The sequence below is a fragment of the Heterodontus francisci genome, chromosome 7, assembly GCF_036365525.1.
Source record: "Heterodontus francisci isolate sHetFra1 chromosome 7, sHetFra1.hap1, whole genome shotgun sequence".
Lineage (NCBI taxonomy): Eukaryota > Metazoa > Chordata > Chondrichthyes > Heterodontiformes > Heterodontidae > Heterodontus > Heterodontus francisci.
In genome coordinates, this window is record NC_090377.1 from 115,912,757 (window position 1) to 115,933,044 (window position 20,288).

The 20,288-nt window shown below is 46.3% G+C and overlaps 1 protein-coding gene across 1 annotated transcript in view; it reads right to left on the reverse strand.

Annotated features, from left to right (window-relative positions):
• cdk15 (cyclin-dependent kinase 15) overlaps nucleotides 1–20,288 on the reverse strand; it is a 66,052-nt gene that overhangs the window by 15,952 nt on the left and 29,812 nt on the right. Inside the window, exons 10-11 of the mRNA XM_068035968.1 lie at nucleotides 18,300–18,393; nucleotides 17,666–17,729 (exon numbers count right to left, since the gene is read on the reverse strand). Coding sequence (XP_067892069.1) covers nucleotides 17,666–17,729; nucleotides 18,300–18,393 — 158 coding nt within the window. The remainder of the gene's footprint in view (nucleotides 1–17,665; nucleotides 17,730–18,299; nucleotides 18,394–20,288) is intronic.

Consider the following 20,288-nt stretch of genomic DNA (forward strand, 5'->3'; position numbering starts at 1 on the left):
TGCACACAACTACTTCATAATACACCTCCCAGCACCCAACCACACACATGCACTCCCTCATAAAATAGAGTTGGAGAACAACATTTAAAAAAGCAAAATGAAAAAAAAGGGAGGCAGGTTTATTGAACATTTTACAAAACAGAATTTTGTTATAATTCTAGTACGGACTGAAATCAGGAAACATCTGGTTATCAGATTTAGATACACAATTGATTATGACATGCACATTGGTGCAACTTTAACTGGAATACAAAACCCAGTTTAAGTTGCAGCCAATCGCTTCTAGCTTCGTTAAAAGAATGCGCAGCTTGTCACACATTCAAACGCTAAAAGGTAACCTGAGGAATTTCCATGAAATCAACACCTTTAGCACCAGACTCCCCCACACAACCCCTCATACACCTCCCCATCACTCCCCCCCCCTCACATATATCCCCACACACTCCCACACACTTAAATACACTCATACACAACCCCTCATACACTCACCATCTGACCTGACCACAGTATATCCCCATTCTGAGCTCAGTAAATATGTGTAAACGCACAAAATATGGTACATAAAGTTGGTGAGCTGCAAGCACAAATAGCAGGATGGGAATATGATGTAGTGGCAATAGGTGAAATGTGGTTTAAAATGGCAGGGACTGGGCAATTAATATGGAAGGATATAAAGTGTTAAGAAAGGATAGAGAAGGAAAAAAGGGAGGTGGGGTGTTAGTCCTGATTGGGAAGACATTGCAGTGCTGGGAAGGGAGGATGTCCTTGAAGCGGCAAGGACAGAATCCATTGGTTAGAGTTGAGGAGCAAAAAGGTATGATCAGACTACTAAGGTATTCTATAGGCCTCCAAATAATGAGAGAGAGAGAGATGAGCAAACCTGCAGGGAAATCACAGAGATGTACAAGAACTATAGAGTGGTGATATTGGGGAATTCGAATTACCCATATATCAATTGGGATAATGTTAAAGTAAAGGGTAAGGAGGGGGAGGAATTCCTCAAATGTGTTCAGGAGAACCTCCTTGATCAGTATGTTTTCAGCCTGACTAGAAAAGAGGCATTGCTGGATCTGGTGCTGGGAAATGAGGTGGTCCAAGTGGACCAAGTATCTGTGAGGGAGAACTTAGGTAACAGTGAAGATCATATCATTAGGTTTAGATTAGTAATGCAGAAAATAAGGTAGAATGTCTAGATTGGAAGAGAGCTAACTTCAACACAATGAGAAGGGATCTAGCCAGGGTAGAATGGAAACAAAGACTGACAGGAAGAGCTGTATTTGAACAATGGGTTATCTTTAAGGAAGAGATATTTCAGATACAGGCTCGGAATATTCTAACAAGGGTGAAAAGTAGAGGAACCAGGAACAGGGTTCCTTGGTTGATGAGGGAGATAGAGATGATGATGAAACAAAAAAAGAGGGTGCGTGATGCATGTCAAGTGAACTCATCAAGGGAGGACCAGGCCATGTACAATAAGTTGAGGGTGGAGGTGAAGAGGAAAATAAGACTGGCAAAGAGAGAATATGAGAATAGAGTGGCAGTCAACATCAAAGGGAACCTAAAGATCTTCTATCAGCATGTAAATAGTAAGCGAGTAGTAAAAGGAGGAGTGGGGCCTATAGGAACAGAGAGGGTAATATATGCTTAGAGGCACAGGGCAAAGCTATTATACTTAATGAGTACTCTGTATCAACGTTCACGAAGGAAATGGAGGCTGACAAAATATTGGTAGAAGCAGAGAGAGCAGAGGCAATGGATAGAATGAAAGTTGAGAGAAGAGGGTACTAAAAAGACTGGCAATGCTTAGGGCTGATAAGTCACCTGGTCTGGATAGCTTGTATCCCAGGTTGCTAAAGGAAGTGGGGGTGGAGATAGCGAAAGGACTTGCCATAATCTTTCAATCTTCCCTGGATACGGGGGAGGTGCCAGAGAATTGGAGATTCAATTCAATTCAAATTCAAGAAAGGGTGTAAGGACAGTCCTAGAAACCACTGGCCAGTTAGTTTAACATCAGTGGTGGGTAAGATTTTAGAAACAATAATCAGAGAAAATACTGACACACACTTAGAGAGGTTCGAGTTAATTAAGGACAGCCAGCATGGATAAAAGGCAGATCATGCCTGACTAATCTAATTGAATTTTTTGATGAAGTAACAGAGAAGGTTGATGAAGGGAGTGCGGTGGATATCATTTATATGGATTTTAAGAAAGCGTTTGATAAGGTGCCACATAAAAGGCTGGTTAACAAAATTGAGGCTCATGGAATAAGAGGGTCAGTGTCCAATTGGATAAAAAATTGGCTGAAGGACAGAAAACAGCGAGTCATAGTAAATGGTTGCTTTTCAAACTAGTGGATGGTAGACAGTGGTGTTCTCCAAGGGCCAGTGCTGGCATATATATAAATGACATGGATCTTGGAATACAGAGTAGAATCTCAAAATTTGTTGATGACACCAAACTTGGAAGTGAGGCAAACAGTAAGGATGATATGAATCACCTGCAATAGATAAGCTAGCAGAACGAGGAGAGAAGTGGCAGATGGAATTTAATACTGACCAGAAGGAGGTGTTTTATTTTGGCTGAAGGAATAGGGTGAGGCAATTTATACTTAATGGCACAGTTCTAAAGAGTGTGCAGGAACAGAGGGACCTGAGGGTGCATGTGCATCGATCTTTGAAGGTGGCAGGACATATTGAGAGAGTGGTTAGTAAAGCATATGGGATCTTGGGCTTTATAAATAGAGGTATAGAGTACAAAAGCAGAGAAGTTATGCTGAACCTTTATGACGTTCTGGTTAGGCCCCAACTGGAGTATTGTGTCTAGTTCTGGTCACCACACTTTAGGAAGGATGTGAGGGCCTTTGAGAGGGTGCAGAGGAGATTTACTAGAATGGTTCCAGGGATGGGGGATTTTATTATAAGGTTAGGTTGAAAAAGCTGGCTTTGTTCTCCATAGAACAAAGGAGATTAAGGGGAGATTTAATAGAAGTGTACAAGATTATGGTATGTTTAGATAAGTTAGACAAAGAAAAACTGTTCTCCTTTACAAGTGGTACAAGGACTAGGGGACAAAGATTGAAGATTTTGGGAAAAAGATGCAGGGGGAATATGAGGAAGCACCTTTCTACACAGCAGGTGGTAATGACCTGGAACTCACTGCCCACAAGGATGGTGGAAGTGGAGACAATCAATGACTTCAAGAAGAAGCTGGATGGCCGCATGAGAGAAAGAGATTTGCAGGGCTACAGGGATTGAGTCGAGGAGTGGGACTGACTGCATAGCTCTGTGGAGAGATGGCATGGACTTGATGGGCTGAATGGCCTCCTTCTGTGCTGTAAATGACTCTATGACTCGAGGTATATCATTCCCAGATTGACTCCGATATAACACACAGCCTGAACCCAATCTATCACACAGACGAACCCCAATATTCACACAGACTGAACCCCAATATATCATCTCGACTGATCCCAATCTATCACACAGACTGACCCCCAAATATATCACACAGACTGACACCAATATATCACACAGACCAACCAGCCCCATTACATCACACAGACTGACTCCAATATATCACATAGACTGACCCCCCAATATATCACACAGACTGACACCAATATATCACACAGACTGACCAGCCCCAATATATCACACAGACTGACACCAATATATCAAACAGACTGACCCCAATATATCACACAGACTGACCAGCCCCAAAATATCACACAGACTGACCCCAATATATCACACAGCCTGAACCCAATCTATCACACAGACTGACCCCCAAATATATCACACAGACTGACACCAATATATCACACAGACCAACCAGCCCCATTACATCACACAGACTGACTCCAATATATCACATAGACTGACCCCCCAATATATCACACAGACTGACACCAATATATCACACAGACTGACCAGCCCCAATATATCACACAGACTGACACCAATATATCAAACAGACTGACCCCAATATATCACACAGACTGACCAGCCCCAAAATATCACACAGACTGACCCCAATATATCACACAGACTGACCCCAATATATCACACAGATCAGCCCCAATACATCACACAGACTGACCAGCCCCAAAATATCACACAGACTGACCCCAATATATCACACAGATCAGCCCCAATACATCACACAGACTGACCAGCCCCAAAATATCACACAGACTGACCCCAATATATCACATAGACTGACCCCCCAATATATCACACAGACTGACACCAATATATCACACAGACTGACCAGCCCCAATATATCACACAGACTGACACCAATATATCAAACAGACTGACCCCAATATATCACACAGACTGACCAGCCCCAAAATATCACACAGACTGACCCCAATATATCACACAGACTGACCCCAATATATCACACAGATCAGCCCCAATACATCACACAGACTGACCAGCCCCAAAATATCACACAGACTGACCCCAATATATCACACAGATCAGCCCCAATACATCACACAGACTGACCAGCCCCAAAATATCACACAGACTGACCCCAATATATCACACAGACTGACCCCTATATCACACAGATCAGCCCCAATACATCACACAGACTGACCCCCCAATATATCACACAGATCAGCCCCAATACATCACACAGACTGACCCCCCAATATATCACACAGACTGACACCAATATGTCACACAGCCTGACCAGCTCCAATATATCACACAGACTGACCCCCCAATATATCACACAGACTGACCCCAATCTATGACACAGAATGACACCCCCCCAATATAATCACACAGATCAGCCACAATATATCACACAGACTGACCCCAATATATCACACAGATCAGCCCCAATACATCACACAAACTGACCTCAATCTATCACACAGACTGACCCCCCCCAATATAATCACACATAACAGCCCCAATACATCACACAGACTGACCCCCCAATATATCACACATACTGACCCCCAATATATCACACAGACTGACCCCCCAATATATCACAAAGACTGACATCAATATATCACACAGACTGACCCCAATATATCGGACAGACTGACACCAATATATCACACAGACTGACCCCAATATATCACACAGACTGAACCCCAATATATCACACAGACCAGCCCCATTATTTCACACAGACTGACCCCCCAATATATCACAAAGACTGACATCAATATATCACACAGACTGACCCCAATATATCGCACAGACTGACACCAATGTATCACACACACTAACCCCAATATATCACACAGGCTGACCCCCCCAATATATCACACAGACCAGCCCCATTATTTCACACAGACTGACCCCCCAATATATCACACAGACCAGCCCCAATATATCACACAGACTGACACAAATATATCACACAGACTGACCCCCCCCCAGTATAATCACACAGATCAGCCCCAATATATCACACAGACTGACCTCCCAATATATCACACAGACTGACCTCCAAACTATCACACAGACTGACCTCCAATCTATCACACAGACTGACCCCCCCCCCCAATATATCACACAGACTGGCCACCAATATATCACACAGACTGAATCACCCCAATATATCACACAGACTGACCCCCCCAATATATCACACAGACTGACCCCCCAATATATCACATAGACCAACCAGCCCCATTACATCACACAGACTGGCCTCCAATATATCACACAGACTGACCCACCCCAATATATCACACAGACTGACCCCCCAATATATCACACAGACTGACCCCCAATATATCACACAGACTGACCTCCAAACTATCACACAGACCGACCTCCAAACTATCACACAGACTGACCCCCCCCCCTCAATATATCTCGCAGACTGACCCCCCAATATATCACACAGACTGACCTCCAATATATCACACAGACTGACCAACCCCAATATATCACACAGACTGACCCCCCAATATATCACACCGACTGACCTCCAAACTATCACACAGACTGACATCCAAACTATCACACGGACTGACCCCCCGCCCCCTCAATATATCACACAGACTGACCCCCCAATATATCACACAGACTGACCTCCAATCCATCACACAGACTGACCCCAATATATCACACAGACTGACCAGCCCCAATATATCACACAGACTGACCTCCAATCTATCACACAGACTGGCCTCCAATCTATCACACTGACTGACCCCAATATATCACACAGAGTGATCCCAATATACGACACAGACTGGCCCCCCAATATATCACACAGACTGGCCTCCAATCTATCACACAGACTGACCCCCCCCCCCCCAATATATCACACAGAGTGATCCCAATATATCACACAGTGATCCCAATATACCACACAGACTGGCCCCCCAATATATCACACAGACTGGCCTCCAATCTATCACACTGACTGACCCCAATATATCACACAGAGTGATCCCAATATACCACACAGACTGGCCCCCCAATATATCACACAGACTGACCTCCAATCTATCACACTGACTGACCCCAATATATCACACAGAGTGATCCCAATATACCACACAGACTGGCCCCCCAATATATCACACAGACTGACCTCCAATCAATCACACAGACTGACCCCCCCCCCCAATATATCACACAGACTGACCCCTATATCACACAGATCAGCCCCAATACATCACACAGACTGACCCCCCAATATATCACACAGATCAGCCCCAATACATCACACAGACTGACCCCCCAATATATCACACAGACTGACACCAATATGTCACACAGCCTGACCAGCTCCAATATATCACACAGACTGACCCCCCAATATATCACACAGACTGACCCCAATCTATGACACAGAATGACACCCCCCCAATATAATCACACAGATCAGCCACAATATATCACACAGACTGACCCCAATATATCACACAGATCAGCCCCAATACATCACACAAACTGACCTCAATCTATCACACAGACTGACCCCCCCCCCAATATAATCACACATAACAGCCCCAATACATCACACAGACTGACCCCCCAATATATCACACATACTGACCCCCAATATATCACACAGACTGACCCCCCAATATATCACAAAGACTGACATCAATATATCACACAGACTGACCCCAATATATCGGACAGACTGACACCAATATATCACACAGACTGACCCCAATATATCACACAGACTGACCCCAATATATCACACAGACTGAACCCCAATATATCACACAGACCAGCCCCATTATTTCACACAGACTGACCCCCCCAATATATCACAAAGACTGACATCAATATATCACACAGACTGACCCCAATATATCGCACAGACTGACACCAATGTATCACACACACTAACCCCAATATATCACACAGGCTGACCCCCCCAATATATCACACAGACCAGCCCCATTATTTCACACAGACTGACCTCCCAATATATCACACAGACCAGCCCCAATATATCACACAGACTGACACAAATATATCACACAGACTGACCCCCCCCCCAATATATCACACAGACTGGCCACCAATATATCACACAGACTGAACCACCCCAATATATCACACAGACTGACCCCCCCAATATATCACACAGACTGACCCCCCAATATATCACATAGACCAACCAGCCCCATTACATCACACAGACTGGCCTCCAATATATCACACAGACTGACCCACCCCAATATATCACACAGACTGACCCCCCAATATATCACACAGACTGACCCCCAATATATCACACAGACTGACCTCCAAACTATCACACAGACGGACCTCCAAACTATCACACAGACTGACCCCCCCCCTCAATATATCTCGCAGACTGACCCCCCAATATATCACACAGACTGACCTCCAATATATCACACAGACTGACCCACCCCAATATATCACACAGACTGACCCCCCAATATATCACACCGACTGACCTCCAAACTATCACACAGACTGACCTCCAAACTATCACACGGACTGACCCCCCCCCCCCCTCAATATATCACACAGACTGACCCCCCAATATATCACACAGACTGACCTCCAATCCATCACACAGACTGACCCCAATATATCACACAGACTGACCAGCCCCAATATATCACACAGACTGACCTCCAATCTATCACACAGACTGGCCTCCAATCTATCACACTGACTGACCCCAATATATCACACAGAGTGATCCCAATATACCACACAGACTGGCCCCCCAATATATCAAACAGACTGGCCTCCAATCTATCACACAGACTGACCCCCCCCCCCCCCAATATATCACACAGAGTGATCCCAATATATCACACAGTGATCCCAATATACCACACAGACTGGCCCCCCAATATATCACACAGACTGGCCTCCAATCTATCACACTGACTGACCCCAATATATCACACAGAGTGATCCCAATATACCACACAGACTGGCCCCCCAATATATCACACAGACTGACCTCCAATCTATCACACTGACTGACCCCAATATATCACACAGAGTGATCCCAATCTTCCACACAGACTGGCCCCCCAATATATCACACAGACTGACCTCCAATCAATCACACAGACTGACCCCCCCCCCCAATATATCACACAGAGTGATCCCAATATACCACACAGACTGACCCCCCAATATATCACACAGACCAACCAGCCCCATTACATCACACAGACTGGCCTCCAATATACCACACAGACTGACCCCCCAATATATCACACAGACCAACCAGCCCCATTACATCACACAGACTGGCCTCCAATATACCACACAGACTGGCCCCCCAATATATCAAACAGACTGGCCTCCAATCTATCACACAGACTGACCCCCCCCCCCAATATATCACACAGAGTGATCCCAATATATCACACAGAGTGATCCCAATATACCACACAGACTGGCCCCCCAATATATCACACAGACTGACCTCCAATCAATCACACAGACTGACCCCCCCCCCAATATATCACACAGAGTGATCCCAATATACCACACAGACTGACCCCCCAATATATCACACAGACCAACCAGCCCCATTACATAACACAGACTGGCCTCCAATATATCACACAGACTGACCCACCCCAATATATCACACAGACTGACCCCCCAATATATCACACCGACTGACCCCCCAATATATCACACCGACTGACCTCCAAACTATCACACAGACTGACCTCCAAACTATCACACAGACTGACCCCCCCCCAATATACCACACAGACTGACCCCCCAATATATCACACAGACCGACCCCCCCCTCAATATATCACACAGACTGGCCTCCAATCTATCACACTGACTGACCCCAATATATCACACAGAGTGATCCCAATATACCACACAGACTGGCCCCCCAATATATCACACAGACTGACCTCCAATCTATCACACTGACTGACCCCAATATATCACACAGAGTGATCCCAATCTTCCACACAGACTGGCCCCCCAATATATCACACAGACTGACCTCCAATCAATCACACAGACTGACCCCCCCCCCAATATATCACACAGAGTGATCCCAATATACCACACAGACTGACCCCCCAATATATCACACAGACCAACCAGCCCCATTACATCACACAGACTGGCCTCCAATATACCACACAGACTGACCCCCCAATATATCACACAGACCAACCAGCCCCATTACATCACACAGACTGGCCTCCAATATACCACACAGACTGGCCCCCCAATATATCAAACAGACTGGCCTCCAATCTATCACACAGACTGACCCCCCCCCAATATATCACACAGAGTGATCCCAATATATCACACAGAGTGATCCCAATATACCACACAGACTGGCCCCCCAATATATCACACAGACTGACCTCCAATCAATCACACAGACTGACCCCCCCCCCAATATATCACACAGAGTGATCCCAATATACCACACAGACTGACCCCCCAATATATCACACAGACCAACCAGCCCCATTACATAACACAGACTGGCCTCCAATATATCACACAGACTGACCCACCCCAATATATCACACAGACTGACCCCCCAATATATCACACCGACTGACCCCCCAATATATCACACCGACTGACCTCCAAACTATCACACAGACTGACCTCCAAACTATCACACAGACTGACCCCCCCCCAATATACCACACAGACTGACCCCCCAATATATCACACAGACCGACCCCCCCCTCAATATATCACACAGACTGGCCTCCAATCTATCACACTGACTGACCCCAATATATCACACAGAGTGATCCCAATATACCACACAGACTGACCCCCCTATATACCACACAGACTGACCCCCCAATATATCACACAGACTGACCCCCCAATATATCACACAGACTGACCCCCCAATATATCACACAGACCGACCCCCCCCTCAATATATCACACAGACTGGCCTCCAATCTATCACACTGACTGACCCCAATATATCACACAGAGTGATCCCAATATACCACACAGACTGACCCCCCTATATACCACACAGACTGACCCCCCAATATATCACACAGACTGACCCCCCAATATATCACACAGACTGACCCCCCAATATATCACACAGACCAACCAGCCCCATTACATCACACAGACTGGCCTCCAATATATCACACAGATTGAGCCACCCCAATATATCACACAGACTGACCCCCCAATATATCACACAGACTGACCCCCCAATATATCACACCGACTGACCTCCAAACTATCACACAGACTGACCTCCAAACTATCACACGTACTGACCCCCCCCTCAATATATCACACAGACTGACCCCCCAATATATCACACAGACTGACCTCCAAACTATCACACAGACCGACCTCCAAACTATCACACAGACTGACCCCCACCCCTCAATATATCACACAGACTGACCCCCCAATATATCACACAGACTGACCTCCAATATATCACACAGACTGACCCACCCCAATATATCACACAGACTGACCCCCCAATATATCACACCGACTGACCTCCAAACTATCACACAGACTGACCTCCAAACTATCACACGTACTGACCCCCCCCCCTCAATATATCACACAGACTGACCCCCCAATATATCACACAGACTGACCTCCAATCCATCACACAAACTGACCCCAATATATCACACAGACCGACCAGCCCCAATATATCACACAGACTGACCTCCAATCTATCACACAGACTGGCCTCCAATCTATCACACTGACTGACCCCAATATATCACACAGAGTGATCCCAATATACCACACAGACTGGCCCCCCAATATATCACACAGACTGACCTCCAATCAATCACACAGACTGACCCCAATATATCACACAGACCGACCCCAATATATCACACAGACTGACCTCCAATCAATCACACAGACTGACCCCAATATATCACACAGACCGACCCCAATATACCACACAGACTGGCCCCCCAATATATCACACAGACTGACCTCCAATCAATCACACAGACTGACCCCAATATATCACACAGACCGACCCCAATATACCACACAGACTGACCCCCCCCCCAATATATCACACAGACTGACCCCCCCCCCCAATATATCACACAGACTGACCTCCAATCAATCACACAGACTGACCCCATTCTATCATACAGACTGACCTCCAATCAATCATACAGACTGACCCTCCCCAATATATCACACAGACCGACCCCAATATACCACACAGACTGATCCCCCCCCCCAATATATCACACAGACTGACCCCCCCCCAATATATGACACAGACTGACCTCCAATCAATCACACAGACTGACCCCAATCTATCACACAGACTGACCCCCCAATATATCACACAGACAGACCTCCAATCAATCACACAGACTGACCCCAATCTATCACACAGACTGACCCCCCAATATATCACACAGACCAACCAGCCCCATTACATCACACAGACTGGCCTCCAATATATCACACAGATTGAGCCACCCCAATATATCACACAGACTGACCCCCCAATATATCACACAGACTGACCCCCCAATATATCACACCGACTGACCTCCAAACTATCACACAGACTGACCTCCAAACTATCACACGTACTGACCCCCCCCTCAATATATCACACAGACTGACCCCCCAATATATCACACAGACTGACCTCCAAACTATCACACAGACCGACCTCCAAACTATCACACAGACTGACCCCCACCCCTCAATATATCACACAGACTGACCCCCCAATATATCACACAGACTGACCTCCAATATATCACACAGACTGACCCACCCCAATATATCACACAGACTGACCCCCCAATATATCACACCGACTGACCTCCAAACTATCACACAGACTGACCTCCAAACTATCACACGTACTGACCCCCCCCCTCAATATATCACACAGACTGACCCCCCAATATATCACACAGACTGACCTCCAATCCATCACACAAACTGACCCCAATATATCACACAGACCGACCAGCCCCAATATATCACACAGACTGACCTCCAATCTATCACACAGACTGGCCTCCAATCTATCACACTGACTGACCCCAATATATCACACAGAGTGATCCCAATATACCACACAGACTGGCCCCCCAATATATCACACAGACTGACCTCCAATCAATCACACAGACTGACCCCAATATATCACACAGACCGACCCCAATATATCACACAGACTGACCTCCAATCAATCACACAGACTGACCCCAATATATCACACAGACCGACCCCAATATACCACACAGACTGGCCCCCCAATATATCACACAGACTGACCTCCAATCAATCACACAGACTGACCCCAATATATCACACAGACCGACCCCAATATACCACACAGACTGACCCCCCCCCCAATATATCACACAGACTGACCCCCCCCCCCCCAATATATCACACAGACTGACCTCCAATCAATCACACAGACTGACCCCATTCTATCATACAGACTGACCTCCAATCAATCATACAGACTGACCCTCCCCAATATATCACACAGACCGACCCCAATATACCACACAGACTGATCCCCCCCCCAATATATCACACAGACTGACCCCCCCCCAATATATCACACAGACTGACCTCCAATCAATCACACAGACTGACCCCAATCTATCACACAGACTGACCCCCCAATATATCACACAGACAGACCTCCAATCAATCACACAGACTGACCCCCCCCCAATATATCACACAGACTGACCTCCAATCAATCACACAGACTGACCCCAATCTATCACACAGACTGACCCCCCAATATATCACACAGACTGACCCCAATCTATCACACTGACTGACCCCAATATATCACAGACTGACCTCCAATCAATCACACAGACTGACCCCAATATATCACACAGACTGACCTCCAATCAATCACACTGACTGACCCCAATATATCACACTGACTGACCCCAATATATCACACAGACTGACCTCCAATCAATCACACTGACTGACCCCAATATATCACACAGACTGACCCCCAATATATCACACAGACAGACCTCCAATCAATCACACAGACTGACCCCAATATATCACACAGACTGACCCCAATATACCACACAGACTGACCCCCCCCCAATATATCACACAGACTGACCCCCCCCCAATATATCACACAGACTGACCTCCAATCAATCACACAGACTGACCCCTATCTATCACACAGACTGACCCCAATCTATCATACAGACTGACCTCCAATCAATCACACAGACTGACCCCCCCCCAATATATCACACAAACTGACCCCCCAAATATATCACACAGACTGACCCCCCCCAATATATCACACAGACTGACCTCCAATCAATCACACAGACTGACCCCTATCTATCACACAGACTGACCCCAATCTATCATACAGACTGACCTCCAATCAATCATACAGACTGACCCCCCCCCAATATATCACACAAACTGACCCCCCAAATATACCACACAGACTGACCCCCCAATATATCACACAGACAGACCTCCAATCAATCACACAGACTGACCTCCAATCAATCACACAGACTGACCCCCCCCCAATATATCACACAAACTGACCCCCCAAATATACCACACAGACTGACCCCCCAATATAATCACACAGATCAGCCCCAATTTATCACACAGGCTGACCCCAATATATCACACTGATTGGCCTCCAATCTATCACACAGACCAGCCCCAATATATCACACAGACTGACCCTAATATATCACACAGACTGACCAGCCCCAATGTATCACACAGACTGACCGCCAATCTATCACACAGACGGACCCCAATATTTCACACCGTCTGACCCCAATATATCAGCACAGACTGGCCTCCAATCTATCACACAGACTGACCCCAATATATCACACAGACTGATCCCAATATATCACACAGACGGACCCCACAATATATCACACAGACTGACCCCAATCTATCACACAGACTGACCAGCCCCAATATATCACACAGACCAGCCCCAATCTATCACACAGATTGACCCCAATCTATCACACAGACTGACCAGCCCCAATATATCACACAGACTGACCCCAATATATTACACAGATTGACCCCAATCTATCACACAGACTGACCAGCCCCAATATATCACACAGACTGATCCCAATATATCACACAGACCAGCCCCAATCTATCACACAGACTGTCGCAAATATCTCACACAAACTGACCCCGCTAATTTATCACACTGACAGACCCCAATATATCACACAGACTGACCGCAATATATCACACAGATCAGCCCCAATACATCACACAGACTGACCCCCCAATATATCACACAGACTGACTGCCAATCTATCACACTGAATGACCCCAATATATCAACACAGACTGACCAGCCCCAATCTATCACACAGACTGACCCCAATATATCACGTAGACCAGCCCTAATACATCACACAGACTGACCCCCCAATATATCACAAAGACTGGCCCCAATACATCACACAGACTGACCCCCCAATACATCACACAGACTGACCAACCCCGATATATCACACAGACTGACCCCCCAATATATCACACAGACTGACCCCCCAATCTATCACACAGACTGACCCCCAATATATCACACAGACTGACCAACCCCGATATATCACACAGACTGACCCCCCAATACATCACACAGACTGACCAACCCCGATATATCACACAGACTGACCCCCCAATCTATCACACAGACTGACCCCCAATATATCACACAGACTGAGTCCCCAATATATCACACGGACTGACACCCTAATCAATCACACAGACCAGCCCCAATATATCACACAGACTGACCCCAATATATCACACAGACTGGCCTCCAATCAATCACACAGACTGACCCCCCACTATATCACACAGATCAGCCCCAATATATCACATAGACTGACACCAAGACATCACACAGACTGGCCCCAATATGTCACACAGACTGCCCTCCCAAAATATCACACAGACTGACCAGCCCCAATATATCACACAGACCGACCCCCCAATATATCACACAGACTGACCCCCCACTATATCACACAGATCAGCACCAATATATCAAACAGACTGACATCTATGTATCACACAGATCAGCCCAAATACATCACACAGACTGACCCCCCAATATATCACACAGACTGACACCAATATATCACACAGACTGACCAGCCCCAATAGATCACACAGACTAACCCCAATACATCACACAGACTGACCCCCCAATATACCACACAGACTGACCCCAACATATCACACAGACTGATCCCCCCAATATAATCACAAAGATCAGCCCCAATATATCACACAGACTGACCCCAATATGTCACACAGACTGACCCCAATATATCATACAGACTGACCATGCCAAATATCACACAGACTGACCCCAATATGTGACACAGACTGACCCCAATATATCACACAGATCAGCCCCAATACATCACACAGACTGACCCCCCAATATATCACACAGACTGACTGCCAATCTATCACACAGACTGACCCCCCACTATATCACACAGATCAGCCCCAATATATCAAACAGACTGACATCTATGTATCATACAGACTAACCTCAATACATCACACAGACTGACCCCCCAATATATCACACAGACTGACCGCAATATATCACACAGATCAGCCCCAATACATTACACAGACTGACCCCCCAATATATCACACAGACTGACCAGCCCCAATCTATCACACAGACTGACCCCAATATATCACGTAGACCAGCCCCAATACATCACACAGACTGACCCCCCAATCTATCACACAGACTGACCCCCCCAATATATCACACAGACTGATCCCAATATATCACACAGACTGACATCAATATATCACACAGACTGGCCCCAATATATCACACAGACTGACCAGCCCCAATATATCACACAGACTGACCCCAATATATCACACAGACTGACCCCCCAATATATCACACAGACTGACCCCCACTATATCACACAGATCAGCCCCAATATATCACACAGACTGACACCAAGACATCACACAGACTGGCCCCAATATGTCACACAGACTGCCCTCCCGAAATATCACACAGACTGACCAGCCCCAATATATCACACAGACTGACCCCCCAATCTATCACACAGACTGACCCCCCCAATATATCACACAGACTGATCCCAATATATCAAACAGACTGACATCTATGTATCACACAGATCAGCCCAAACACATCACACAGACTGACCCCCCAATATATCACATAGACTGACACCAATATACCACACAGACTGACCAGCCCCAATATATCACACAGACTGACCCCCCACTATATCACACAGATCAGCCCCAATATATCACACAGTCTGACACCAAGACATCACACAGACTGGCCCCAATATGTCACACAGACTGCCCTCCCAAAATATCACACAGACTGACCAGCCCCAATATATCACACAGACCGACCCCCCAATATGTCACACAGACTGACCCCCCACTATATCACACAGATCAGCCCAAATACATCACACAGACTGACCCCCCAATATATCACACAGACTAACCCCAATACATCACACAGACTGACCCCCCAATATATCACACAGACTGACCCCAACATATCACACAGACTGATCCCCACCAATATAATCACACAGATCAGCCCCAATATATCACACAGACTGACCCCAATATGTCACACAGACTGAACCCCAATATATCATCCAGACTGATCCCAATATATCACACAGACTGACTGCCAATCTATCACACAGACTGACCCCAATATTCACACAGTCTGAACCCCAATATATCATTCAGACTGTTCCCAAAATATCATTCAGACTGAACCCCAATATATCACACAGTCCGAACCCCAATATATCACCCATACTGAACCCCAATATGTCATCCAGACTGACCCCAATCTATCACACAGTCTGACCCCGATATATCACACAGACCAGCCCCAATATATCACACAGACTGACCCCCAAATACATCACACAGACTGATCCCAATATTCACACAGACTGACCTCCAATATATCACCCCAGACTGAACCCCAATATATCACCCATACTGAACCCCATTATATCATCCAGACTGACCCCAATCTATCACACAGTCTGACCCCAATATATCACACAGACTGACTCCTTGATGGGTGAGTGGTTTGGAGCGTTTACCTGTGCTGTAGTTTGGGAGTGCGGTGACTCCAGGCCAACTCTCTTCTGTGGGAACTCCCAGGACCTGGAAACAGAGACTGCATGGTCAGGTTCTGAGCCGTGACCTCACACTGCACCCAATGGCATCTCAATACTTTTCACATTCACACGAGCAATTTCTATGTCCGCAGTTCAGATTCACCATGGTCGACTGCAGCCTCACTCTCACCACGTTTACATTCAGTAAACACGGACCCAAGGGAGAGGCTCCGGTCTCAATGACCCCCCCCCCCCCCCTCGAGTTTCGGACAGACTTGAATCCAGACTGGGGCCCGGAGCTCACACTGGAAACAGACATGCACCATTCTGCACATGTGCAAATTAGGGTCAAGTGACATTATTGGGCCTCCAATGCCATCATGGTCTCTGAGCACCAGACGCTGCTGCCCTGCTTTGTTGCAAATTAAAAAGAATCTCAAGAAAAGGAAGAAGCCACTCCCCTACCCGAGCTAGATTCAAACCAAGACTCCAGAGCTGCTCTCAATGGGCAGATGGTCACTCCCTCCCCTCAGTCTCAGCTGGGTTTGAATCCTGATTGCAGAGGGGGAAGGAGTTTCTCTGGGTTACTGCAACATCCAAAGTCCAGTCCACTTACTGCCCAGATTCTCTGTAGCTGCTCCATGATATCAGACACACCTGGGAAAGCTGGACAACCTTCCACCATCTCAATGAAGATACAGCCCGCTCCCCTGTGAAGGATGCACACAATTACTCTCTATAATCATCACTGCAAGACAATGACAGTCACATAACCAGCTCGCCCAATAACCCGTTTGGCAAAGGCAGGGCTTAACTGAAATAAAAACAAGAAATGCTGCAACCACTCAGCAGGTCTGGCAGCATCTGTGGAAAGAGAAGCAAAGTTAACGTTTCGGGTCAGTGAACCTTCTTCGGAACTAGCAAATATTAGAAATGTCAAAGGTTATAAGCAAGTGAGGTGGGGGTGGGGCAAGAGATAACAAAGGAGAAGGTGTAGATTGGACAAGGCCACATAGCTGACCAAGAGGTCATGGAGCAAAGGCAAACAATATGTTAATGGTGTGTTGAAAGACAAAGCATTAGTACAGATAGGGTGTTAATGAACTGAAGAATGAACAGCAGCAAGAACAAACATGAAAAAAAACAGTGGGTAAGCAAACTGAACAAACTACAATGAAATGACCTTGCTCCATGACCTTTTGCTCAGCTATGTGACCTTTTCCAATCTACACCTTCTCCTTTGTTATCTCTTGCCCCACCCCCGGCTCACTTGCTTAAAACCTTTGACATTTCTAATATTTGCCAGTTCCGAAGAAGGGTCACTGACCCGAAACGTTAACTCTGCTTCTCTTTCCACAGATGCTGCCAGACCTGCTGAGTGGTTCCAGCATTTCCTGTTTTTATTTCAGATTTCCAGCATCCGCAGTATTTTGCTTTTATTTTAGGGCATAACTGAGGTCTACACACCAGGACTCTCACCACTGCCGAGTTAGCTGCCCTCAACCAGGCCTGAGAACTGGCCTCAGTGCCCCTGAGGTGGAAGGATGGACCAGCTCCCCAGCCCCCAATTGTTACCCTGTGACTCGTGCTGGATGTTGGGTGAGGTGCAATGGGGCTTGGCATGATGCTCCCTCATGGTCATTCATACTGCCAGCGCTTGCTGTCCAGATTTACAAGTGAAGAATGGTTAACTGGGCCAGAGGGATAGTCAGGGTGGAGGGGGTGGAGGAATGCCACATCCACAGCATCGCTTCAGGCAGGAGAAGAGGGTACAATAGTGGCAGAAAATCGGCAACAAGACCACTAACAACAGCAGTAACAGCGGCGCAGGATACAGGTTCGGAGGGGCCCTAGTTTAGAGGATTACACTGCTGACAAGAGGCTCGCTCCTGGTGGGAAGATGAGCTTCGGTTGTGGAGTTAAGCAACTTACATTTATATAGCACTTTACAGCCAGTGGAATACTTTTGTACTGTAGGAAATGCAGCATCTAATTTGTACAGAGCAAGATCCCACAAACAGCAATGTGATAATGACGAGATAATCTGCTTTTGTGATACTAATTGAGGGATAAATTTTGGCCTGGGGTGATCTCCCCTGCTCTTTTTTGGCATTGCATCATCGGATCTTTTACGTCTACCTGAGAGGGCAGACAGGGTCTCAGTTTAACATCTCATCCGAAAGATGGCATCACCGACAGTGCAGCACTCCTTCAGTGAGGCCCCCTTGCCTTGGATCATCATTGACACAACAAAGGATATATTGGCCTTGGAGGGGTGCAGAGCCAATTCACCAGAATGATTCCAGGGCTACAAGGGTTAAATTATGAGGACAGGGTGCATAGGTATTACCTCGAGTACAGAAGATTAAGGGATGATCTAATTGATGTGTGTAAGATGATTAAAGGATTTGATAGGGTGAATAGAGAGAAACTATTTCCTCTGGTGGGTGGATTCCAGAACAAGGGGATATAACCTTAAAATTAGAGCCAGGCTGTTCAGGGGTGATGTCAGGAAGCACTTCTTCACACAGATGGTAGTGGAAATCTGGAACTGTCTCCCTCAAAAGGCTGTCGAGGCTGGAGGTCAATTGAAAATTTCAAAACT